General features: G+C 44.8%; 1 protein-coding gene across 2 annotated transcripts in view; it reads right to left on the bottom strand.

Moving 5' to 3' along the window:
* Nucleotides 1-2236: 2236 nt before the first annotated feature.
* Nucleotides 2237-11645, bottom strand: part of Nudt2 (nudix hydrolase 2) — a 14984-nt gene continuing 5575 nt past the window's right edge. For both annotated transcript variants that reach the window (XM_028779123.1, XM_028779124.1), the window contains exons 2-3: nucleotides 5682-5815; nucleotides 2237-2872 (exon numbers count right to left, since the gene is read on the bottom strand). In XM_028779123.1, the coding sequence (XP_028634956.1) occupies nucleotides 2556-2872; nucleotides 5682-5808 (444 nt within the window). In that variant the 5' untranslated portion in view covers nucleotides 5809-5815 and the 3' untranslated portion in view covers nucleotides 2237-2555. The remainder of the gene's footprint in view (nucleotides 2873-5681; nucleotides 5816-11645) is intronic.

The raw sequence follows: 11645 nt of genomic DNA, 5'->3' as shown, positions 1-11645 counted from the left end.
GGACCAGAAGAATGTCTTCAAAACTGTTAAGTATTCTAATTGACAGTGATGGGATGTAAGAGGGTGTGCCACGGCATGTGTGGAGACATCGTCCAGTTTTAGGAATCAGTTCTCTTCTTCCCTCTGGAATCTGGGATCAAACTCAGGCTGTTAGGCATGCACAGAAAGCACTTTTAACACCAAGCCATCTCAGGCACCCTATATAAGACATTCTAAAGGGTTTTCACTGTGGCACCTTAGTCTCAAAGCTTCCCACATACAGACAACTTCCAAGGCCACTGACTTTCCTTCCTCCTCCCCATGTTCTCCTTACCGTGTCTGCTACTTCTATTTTAGTTTCCTTCCTTCCTCCCTCCCTCCCTCCCTCCTCCCCTCCTTCCCTTCCTTCCTTCTTCCTTCCTTCCTTCCTTCCTTCCTTCCTTCCTTCCTTCCTTCCTTCCTTCCTTCAAGATTAAAAAAACTGCTGGGCAATGGTGGCCCCCGTAACTTTAATCCCAACTCTTGGGAGGCAGAGCCGCAGGCAGATCTCTATAAATTCAAGGTCAGCCCAATCTACAGAGTGAGTTCCAAGACAGCTAAGGTTACACAGAGAAATCCTGTCTCAAAAAAAAAAATTTCTGTGTATGGACATTTTGCCTATATGGATGTCTGTGTCCCATGTCTAGAAGAGAGCATCAGATCCTTTGGAACTGGAATTACAGATGGTTGTGAGTCACCATGTAGGTGCTGGGAATTGAACTCAGGACCTACTGGAAGAGTAGTCAGTGCCCTTAACCACTGAGCCATCTCTCCAACTACTTTTGTTTCTTGTAGCTCAGGCTGGTTTTGCACTCTCAGCAATGCTCCTGCCTCAGTCTCTAAAGTGCTGAGCCTCAACAGACAGTTAACACCGTGTCACCCATCCTAAATTTTCCCATGCGATAAAAATGAACAGAAAAATGAGCAAAATTAGGTCATTTTCAGTCCCTTCCAACTTTGATGTATGAGGTTTTAGAATTTTCAGATTCCAGTCTCCCGTTCTCAGAGCATAGGGATGACTGGCCAGTCCTTGTTAGGAGGCAGCCCGCCTGTGGTTTGGCATCACTGCCCAGCAGGCATTTATTAAATCAGTGGGATGTGGTCCCTGCTGGCCTGGAAGAGAACATTAAGCTCCAAAAACTTCCTGCAGCAGGCCTCCTTTGGAGAGCGCTGCTCAAAGGGGCGAGGAACAAACCATTTAGGTCCTTGGCTGTGCTCCAAGATCTGTTCACTAGTACTGCCCTGTCTACGGAGAATCAGTGACTGGAAACATCTGGAAGCCTGCTTAAGACCGGGTGACTGTTCTCCTTCCTTTGGGGTGGCTGTTCTTGACTCTGGTAATCCATGTTGACCTTTGCCAATGCCCCTTCCCCTCCAATCTTCTGCACTTCATTGGGCAACAGCCCTCTAATAAAATCCACATGAACCTGGCTGCTAGCAGCTTCTGGAAGGGCTCTAAGATCTAACGCCTGCCTCAGCATTCCTTGAGCCCGAGTAGCAAAACAACAGAAGGCTGAGGCCAAAACTCTTACACCTCAGGGTCTTACAGCCGCCTTGTGGAGAAAGCCGTCTTGTGGAGAAAGCCATACTGGCAGGGGTTAGGAAGAAATGGCAATGCTAAGTCTGCTGCATGTGGGGAAGACAGTTTCTGTGTGAGGAGCATAGATGTAATGACAGTACCTAGGCAGGTCCTATGAATATGGGCATGCCTCTCATTCTCTACTTCAGTTATGTCATTACTCTGGGAGACAGCCCAGGATAAAGGTGAGGGAACAGTGCTACTAACCTGATGATCCAGGGTTGCTGGTTTCCTACCCCTCTGTTTTGGCCCAGGCAGCCCAAAGGTTTGGATCTGAAACATTCCCTGTGCACCTACCAAATATGTGGGTGCTAGAGAGACTTCTGAATAAAATGCTCAATTTCTGCACTCCAGTTCTTTGGCTTGGAAATTCCAATGCTATGGGTCTGTGTGCGGGGGAGAAGATGCATGGAGCTGAAGATGCAGGGGGTTACTCTAGATGTGCTGGGTTTCTTCCGGTCTCAGCCCCTAGCCCTTAGCTTTTTGGGGTATAGTATTTGGACATAGGGTTTTCCATGGTTTACACAAATCAGAATGGCCAAATGGTCTAAGGATTCCCTTTGGTTAAATCTAAAGCTTTGACTCACTTCAATTTTCTTTTCCCTAACCAACAGCATGAGTCCAAGTAAGAAACACAGGTTAAAAGGTAAGTTTCTTGAAGTTTATTTATAAATGACATGTTTTGGGGCTGGCATTTAAAAAAAAAAAACTATACCCCTCCTTTGCTTTTTAACTTAGCTAAAATCCTTGCTTGCTCTTGTTTCTAAAGTAATTATTTTCTATGAGAGGGATTGAATCCAGGGCTTCCTTGCTGTCACTGAGTTAATTTTAATTTCACTAACCTATCGGCTCTTGGTTGTAACAAGCCAAAGACCAGCACATCCTTCCCTGGATGGAAGAGCGGGGTTCATCTTGAAAAACCCTTAAGGATGCAATGGCAACATTTGTTCTGGTCAGCTCAGGCCGGTGTGGAGCAGAGAAACTGGTGTCCTTCTTGGAGTGCTGCCTTCATCTCCTTGAACTGAGCCAGCTGGCAGGCCTCATCCAGCCCGAGCCAGCGGTAGGCTTGATGCTCCTGGGAGAGGCGGATCTCTATGTTGTAGTCTTTCACTTCTGCCAGCCAGTAAAGGACTGTTTTAGGCTTCTGCCTGGCCACATAATTGAGCTCCCTTCTGAACCCCTCAACGATGGTCAGTTGGCTTGCTTCTATGCCTGTTTCCTCCTGAGTCTCTCGCAGGGCTGTTTCTAAGTCATTCTCTCCTGGGTCCACATGGCCTGGTTACAAGAAAATAAAGAAAGGATCTTCAATATTAACAGAAGCTGGGTTTTTCCAGGACAGATGATATAAAGAAAGGGTCTTCAATGACTTTCCTAGGAGTTCCTGGGCTAAAGAAGTCTGGAGATGGTCAATATCCTAACATGCCTAGGAAGAGCTAGACAGTGTCTGGTTCTCAAGGTTTGAGAAATAAATCCCTTCTTCCTATTCTATCTTTGTAGAGTGAAACAAATGTGTCTAGAAGGTCAGACCTAAACACTTCTTCCAGTTTTTCTGTGCTAACTCAGAAGGTAAACGCCCTACCACCAGGCTACATCCTGCCCCCAGGATACTCGCTGCCTTCAGGTGCTGCGACGGCTCTCCTCGGGTCTCTGCTTCCCCTTCAGCTTCCCCTCTATTGTTCGCAGGGAGGCTTTTCCGTTGGAGATCTTAAAGTAATTTTTCCAGGGAGAGGGGGACCTCTTGGCAGAGCCGGGGCTAGCTGAAAAACCCAGTGAGGGCTCGACCCTCCACAGTCAGCAGGCGCAGGCCCGGCACCGCTGCCCCAGCAGCTGTTTCCAAGTAGCCATCAAGGCCTTTTCAAATTGTTTTCATCTTTCTAACTGAGCAAGGCCAGATTTCAGATTCACAGGGAAAGTCCTGATGGGAACTCAAGACTAAGGACAAGCCAAGAGCCAGTTCTAAGAAAATTTGTTGGCAAGACCCAAATCCAAGCAGACAGCTGCCAAGAAACTGCTGCAGAAGAACTTGAAGCTCTGCAGACTGTAGTGGCCCCCAGATTTACCCCTAGGCCTTTCCCACAAATTCTTAGTGTCCCAGAAGGGTCCAGAAGCAATGAGAGGGTTCTGGTAACCTGTATCTACTCTTGGCTCTGGCAGGTGGGGAGGGGGCGCTCCTGGTTCAGGAGCTCACAGGGAGCAGGAACTGATAGCTGTTCCCTTCTTGGCCTAGAGGTGGAGCTATACACTAGGTGTTCTACTTCCCAGGGGTCTGCACAGGAGCCTAGAGGCTGCAGAATGGAAAATAGGAACTTGGCACTTAAGGAATCCATCTAGCTCCCACTTCTGGGAGAGGTTTTCTGCACAACGCTTCCTATAGAGTGCACAAAGACACACTGATAAAGTATTGAGGAAAAGTAGGAGGGACACTGGTGGTGACACGGGACTGACTGAGGATGCCCCTCCCAGCTGTCTTCGAGTCTGAGTACACCCCTCCAGGAACATCTATTCAGTCTGCTGCCTACTAATGCTAGCAGGGTAAAGAAGGAACTGATTAGGAGAGGTCCTTTGACATCTCCTCGTGTGACTCCAGTGATCAGGAGATAAGTGTGAATATTCCTATTTACAGAATTTGGGACACCTCTCTTTTCTCTTGTTCTTCTCTGTGCAACTCAAATGTGCGAAAATTTCTTCTCTGGTTTGTTTTCTCCCAATCTCAGACCTGTCTGTGCCTCCCCAGTCTATGCTGTTTTTGTTTTATCTGGAGCTATTTACCCTGGGTCCTCATCTTAGTAACTGCCAGAGCCAATCTGTTTTTGCTCACCGAGACCATCCCAATGGCCTCAATCAAGGGTGGCTTCATCACCCCACCCCACCCCACCCCACCCCTGTCTGAAACAGAGTTGGATAAAGATAATTTTAATATAAGCATGAGATTTTTTTCCTTTTTTCTTTTTTTTTTTTAAAGTCCGAGTTTCTCTGTACAGCCCTGGCTGTCCTGGAACTCGCTCTGTAGACCAGGCTGGCCTTGAACTTAGAGATGGATAAGCCCGCTTCTGCCTCCCAAGTGCTGAGACTAAAGGCATGTGCTGCTGCCACCACTACCTGGCAGCATGAGTAACAAAAAAAAGAGGCATTCAGAAAAAGTAAGATACATCCAGTAGCTTGGGTATGGGCTTCAAAGAGGACTTATGAAAATACATAGTGGGTACAGGCTCCTCAAGGGACAGTCACTCAGGTCATTTCTGCCATGTAGCCTGCCTTCTCTTTTAGGAAGATCCAAGGGAATTTTCTGTACCCTTAAGACAGTATCTAGAATGATGGTGGATGAAAACTAACCTGTTTACAAACCCATCTTGGCCACGCCTAAGGCTGCAGGCCACTGGTTTGTACTGTTCTGCCTCCTGAAGACCTGACTAGCTCTACCCTTGGTCCTAAGTTAGGAACTCAGGGCAAAGGTGGCTTCAGAGGCTACAGCCTCACGGGCTCTATGATCTTCATAACTTCTTGGGCTAAGAGGACCCTGTCACTCTTACCCTTCCATCCCTGCCAGAATACACAGATAGCCTATGGCTAGGAGACCCAGCTCTGTGCTTCTGACAGGTCCAGGAGTCATACGCCCTGGACACGTGGTCCACCTGAAAAAACCCTAGTGAACGGAGCACTAAACAAAGAAGCAGAGGAACTTGATGAAATGAAATCAGAAAGGGAGGCAAGAAAAAACTGGGATTTTAAAGTCAACCTCTACATTGAGAGATGAAGCACTCAGCCCAGTCATTGCTCAACTTCAACACTCCCAATCCCCAGCCCAGTGGTTCTTCTCTTGTCTAGTCATTCATGGGCTAGAGCACAGGAGAGTGATATAAAAACACCAGATGCTATGTCTGCTCTGGGTCAGCCCCAGAATCCTATTTCTAGCTCTGAGCTGGTCTGGAGGCCTTACACAGAGAAAAGATTAAGTGCTCTGCCTCTGCCACTGCTTCATGGTGTACAGTCACTGAAAAACAAGCCTTGTAGAGGGCCTGGCAAGGTAGATTCCTGAGTCAAGCTTGGTACTCCCCCCAAAAAACCAACCCATCTGTCCCCACACCTTTAGGAGGAGTCCAGTGATGAATGCCGTCTGATGCCTGCAGCAGCAGAAATTCAATTGTACTGTTGTCCACCTTGGGAATAAGGTGTCTTCGGAAGACGATCAAGCCACATGCCCTTAGGGCCATGATCTACCTATGAAGTTAAAAAAAAAAAAAGTGAAACATTGGGAAGCTATACACAACAGAAAAATTCATTCACGGGGTTGCGGGTAGCTGAAGAATAGCAAGGACAGGCTAACTGTGGTCTCACAACCCATAAAAAGACAGCATGCGAAGGAATGGAGGTTAGTTATTGTTTGTCAACTTGACACAAACTAATCATCCCGAGAAGAGGATGCCTCAGTTGAGAAAAATGTCTCTACAAGATTGGCCAATCTTGATTAATGGTTTATGTGAGAAGGCTCATCACAGCACACTGGAGGTGGTGTCTTCCCTAGAAAAGTAGAATTGGGCTGTTTAAGAAGCAGGCTGAATAGTCAGGGGTGGCAGTACATGCCTTTAATCCCAGAGCTCAGGAAGAAGAGACAGAATCAGGTGGAATTCTCCAAGTTTGAGGTTTAGAGCCAGTTCCAGGACAGCCATGGCTACACAGAGAAACCTTGTCTCCATAAACAAACAAACAAACAAAGCAGGCTGAGCAAGCCAGGGGGAGAAAGCCAGTAAGCAGCATTCCTCTATGGTTTCTGCTTTAGTTCCTGCCTCTAGGTTTCTGCTTTGAGTTCCCTGCATGACAAACTATAAGCTGAAATAAACTTTCCTCCTCAAGTTGCTTTTGGTTATGGTGTTTTGTCACAGCAACAGAAATCTAACAGAGGGGAATCCAGGAATCAGGGACAAACCTTTGTGTGCAACTACAAGACCCTGGGAACTATCCTAGTGAAAAGGCCTTTACCCCAAGATCCCTGTAAAACTCAGGGCTTGTGTATATTAGTTATGAGACTACAAAGACTCAGAAACAAATTCACTGAAACAGAAAAGATGCTAGGAATCAGAGAATACAATGTAAGTAGTATAATCAAATTCACAATCCCATTTCTCTAAGCCTATATCCTGAGTCCTTAAAGCAGAGACTCTAAGGTATTTTCTCATACCTCCGTGGGGTCACTTAGGTAGTCTGGCATACCAAGACACTTTTGTCCATTTTCAGACTCATATCCAAGTCTAGTAAGTCATATATGTATACAGTCCAAGTGAAAAGTAGCAGAGGCAAATTATCACAATCATTCCCAGCATGAATCTAGGCCTAGATTTGGGTTCAGCTCTGACATTAACTGTGGAAGGAAACAGTTCTACCTGAGGAAGTAGCTATGAGAACTACACGATCATCATTTAATTTTCTTCTTTCTTTTTTCTTTTTATTTCGGGGGGGGGGTGTCCTCATTAATGTAGCCTGGGCTGGCCTCAAATTCACACAGATCGACCTGCCTCTGTCTCCAGAATTCTTAAAGTGTGTGCCTAACTGTGATTTAATTCTATAGTGTTAGAACAGTGCCTGGCACATATGAAAACTCAGTAGATTTTTCCCTGTGTGTGGAATAACATCTGGAAGGGGGCAGCTGAAATGGCTCAAGGGGTAAAGTGCTTGTTCCACAAGCCTAACAACACATGTAAAGAATCAACACCAGAAACGTTGCTTTCTGATGCCTAAACATGTGCCACAGAACACACACACACGCACACACACACACACACAAAGGTACAGAAAAAGGTACACACACAAAAGAAAAACATGTGATATCCAAAGATCTGAACTCCTTTGAGGGATTATATCAGGCTTCCAGAAAGAAGGGACCTTGGAGCAGAGAAAAGGGTAGAAAGGTAACTCCACAGAGGAAAGGAGACTGTGGATCAGGCGGAGGGTAACATCCGGGCAAAGGTCCTAAAGTGGGACAGCAAATCAGAAAGAAGCCACCTACTCCATGCTATGTTCCCTTGTTGGTGTACAATCAAGACGGGCTGCCAGACATGATGGTGTGCACCTGTAATCCCAGTACTAGGGAGGCTGAAGCAGGAGGATCACTGCAAATTTGAGGCCTGCCAGAGCTACATAGCAAAACCTTGTCTTAAACAAAAGGACAAATCAACAAAAAGAGGCACTTTGAGCTATCAAAGGCATAGAAGTCAGGCCTAAACACCTCTTCCAGAGTAATTCTCAGGAAGGCTATCAAATGCTATTTTAGGGACTAGCAACTTCTCACGGATAAACCAAACACCTCCTCCACCTCACTTTTTTTTTTTTTTTTTTTTTTTGTGGTGCTAGGATCAAAATGAAGGCCTCATGCATATCAGACAGGTGTTTTTATTACCAAGTTACAAACGTAGACACCCAAATCATTCTAAACTGGTAGATTAGAAATAAACTCAGTGTTTTAAGAAACACTGTATGCAAGTGTTTTAGCACATATCTTTAATCTCCACACTCTGGAGCTCTGTGAATTTGAGGCCAGCCTGGTATACACAGTGAGTTCTAGGCCGGCCAGTGAGACCCTGGACACATGAAACTAGGCATGGTGATTCATATCTGTACTCTCAATACTTGAGAGGTGAGGGCAAGAGGATCAGAAGGTCAAAGTCATCCTTGGCTACACGGCTTGGGTTAATTGATGCCATAAAAAAAGATACATGCACAAGATATTCACAAAGATCTTGTAATATCAAAAAGAAAGAGGGACGACTGGCTCAGCAGTTAAGAGAACATACTAGTCTTTCAGAGACCCAAGTTTGTTCCCTGCATCAACACTGGATAGTTCACAACCACCTGTAACTCCACATTTTCAGGCAAATTCGTTGCCTCTGGACTCTGTGAGTACTGTACTCACACATACAACTGAAAATTTTAAAAAAAATTATTTTTTGGAGAGAGGGTCTCTTTAAATGTACTTTTTTAAACCAGAAAAAAAATCCATTGGTGTGGCAATGGTTAATTACATTTCAGTACATACATCTATCTCAGTGGCACACACACACACACACACACTCACTCACTCACACTATTAAAAATGGGGTAGAACCAAATGTTCTGGCTGTAAGAAAATATTTTTGGATATATTAATTGAGGAAAGTATGGTACAGAATATGTATAATGAGATCTTTTTTGAGTTAAAAAATTCATATGTAAAGTAGTAGTACATAGGCTTTCCAAAACACCATGTTCTATTTTCCTGACTCCTTATTTATGCTAAGAACATTCTGCATTCTGGAAACACCTTGTCACTGCATAACTACTCAACAAGGATTTTAATCACGGTTTAGAATTCACGTAGAAACAGGTAACTGATCCTATGTCCTTCCCACAAGGTTGATTAAAAAGTAATAGATGGGGCTGAAGAGTTGGCTCAGTGGTAAGAGCACTGCCTCTTCTTCCAAAGGACCTGGGTTCAATTCCCAGCACACACATGGAAGCTCACAACTGACTGTAACTCCAGATTCAAGGGTTATTACACCCTCATATCAATGCAGATAAAATAAAACTAAATAAATTATTTTTTAAAAAAGAAAGCAATATATGTAGAGTACCTTTCTCTTGCCCCTTGAAAAGCCCCATAGAATGAATGTTGAAGCCCTAGGTAAACTTAGAAATCTAAGTCTAGAGAGGCTATTGCCCTTCCTAAGACAGGAAGCCCCAGTATATTCCTCCTCACCACTACCACCACGAATACAGAATGAGAAAAGAAAGATGTCTTCATGAAGGACAAGAATGATGAGCCTCGCGTGGCCATGTAAACCCCCAGAAGAGAGGAAAGGCTAGTATTTTTCTTTGGAGAGGAATGGAAGGAAAATCTCAGTCTAGTAGAAAAGGTACATTCTTGTGGGAAAAAATATTGGCCACAGCTGTGGAGTCCCAGTGGGTTTCCACGATGCTGTGGGTCCCACATGCAGGAGGAACGTCTAATGTTCCCAGCAGCCTGGAGGCTTTGGCGGCAGCGGCAGGCCCCAATGACACAAGGAAGTCCTTGATTCCAAAAGGGTTTATTGTCATGGCGGATGGTGGGTGAATCTGGAAGTATCCCTGTAAAACTCAGGCCAGTCCGGGAGTTAAACAGGGAGGGAGAAAGGGGGAGGATCTGGGGAGGCATGCTTAATTTGCTCTGCCTTCTGGCCTTCATTAGTATGTAAATCCCTAGGGCCTGAGGCCTCTAGTCACGCCCTCTACCTGTCCACTTTGGGAGGGGCTGTCTGGCCTACATGACTGAACAATGTAATTCTATGGAGACTAGACTGCTTTTCAGGACCCTGGGTTCTAGGGGTGTGCTGAACTCCTGCCAGTTCTCACGCAGAGTCTCGGGGTTCTAGGCAACTGCCCAACCATGACCCAGAATACCCTTATGCAGTCCCACACTGAAGACACTGGGCCTACAATCTGTCAGACAGATGAGAACAGATGCACACTCTATGTATACTGGACTCACAGAGAACACAATGCTTCTAGAAAGGGAGGACTCCCCATTGCCCTTTCAATTGCTTGGCTTAAAAAAAGCTGTGAACTAGAAACCTATCCCAAACTTCATACAAACAACCCTTCCCACTTATTCCTTTAAAAACAATTGTTTACTTATAGTTATTATTGCGGGTGTATAGGTACAATATGGTGCATGTGTGGAAGTCTCTCCTATTTCTATATATTCAGTGATTGAACACATTGTCAAACTTACATAGCAAGAACTTTACCTGTTAAGCCATATTTCCAGCTCCCATCTTTAATTTTTGAAGTAGCTGAGGTATCACCTTTTCTATGGAGTCTTCTAGCTGGTAATAAGTCCATAAATCTCTACTATCAGATTCAATCAGAGAAATGTAAAGATTTACTGTAAGAAATTAAAAGGAATGTTTGTGCGCTGCTGGGAATCAACATGGGAATCTGTGCATTCTAGGCAAATACTCTAACCACTAGGCTACACTCCTAGCACTTGACTTTTCATGACAGGTTATTAATATATATATAGATCATGCTTAGCCTTGAGCTCATTATGTAGTTCATGCTAGCCTCAATTTTGAGATCCTCCTACCTCAGGACAAACTATGTCCAGCTCAGGATTATATTTTGTGTATTTTGGAAGAAGGTCAGTCACCTCCACATATGCTGTTGGGCCTACAGACTAATAACATTAGCAGTCTGGGGGAGGGACTGGATGTGAAGCAGAAAAGAGCAAGGACAAAACTAAAACAGCAAACAGACTTGGGAGGATGACTGGAACTCACAATGACAAGCTTCAACCCTAGACTTCCTCTTTTCATTGCTTCTAGGCTTGGTGACACAGGTGATCAGCAGGTAAAACCAGAGCCCTCTACAAATGAAGGCCATCTGACCTAGGATGCTTCAGGGGAGGATTCCATATGAGCTGAGATTTCTGCAGGCCTGGACGCTGTCCTTTATCAGCAAGGTGAGGCAACAGACTGCTATTAAAGTGTATGCACTGCAATCATGCCAATTCTGTGCTTCATAGCATGCTGGGGCTGTTAAGTTGGCTCTGTAGTTAAGACCACTTGCTCTTGGAAAGGACCCAGGTTTGATTCCCAACATCCACATGGAGGCTCCCCACTTCCTTGGTCATCAGGTATACAGACAAACATGTTGGCAAAACACTCAAACACATAAAATAATAAAGCATTTTTAAAGGGGAATTCTGGGAAATGTAGTTCCAGTATAACTAAAGTGACCCAGTTCAAAGCCACTTTAGGTACCCATCCCTTGTAAGGTAAGTCTGTTTGTACCTCTGGCAGGAAAGAACCAGACTCATAGTCTGTTTCCTTGGAACCCAGCTCAGCAGCTCTTAACAGATGTTCATTGACTCAACAGAACTCTTTCCCCACCTCCCACTCAAACAAATGTTTGAGTATGTTCTGGGACCCTGGGAAACAGCCCAGTGTTTTCTTGAAGAGTGCCATTTGCATAAAAGTCAATGGAGCTATTGTTGGTTGTTGGTTTTCTGTTTTTTTTTTTTTTTTTTTTTTTTTTTTTTTTT

Source organism: Grammomys surdaster, unplaced genomic scaffold (assembly GCF_004785775.1).
Source record: "Grammomys surdaster isolate TR1022 unplaced genomic scaffold, NIH_TR_1.0 344, whole genome shotgun sequence".
NCBI lineage: Eukaryota > Metazoa > Chordata > Mammalia > Rodentia > Muridae > Grammomys > Grammomys surdaster.
This window is presented reverse-complemented; position numbering and strand designations above follow the sequence as displayed.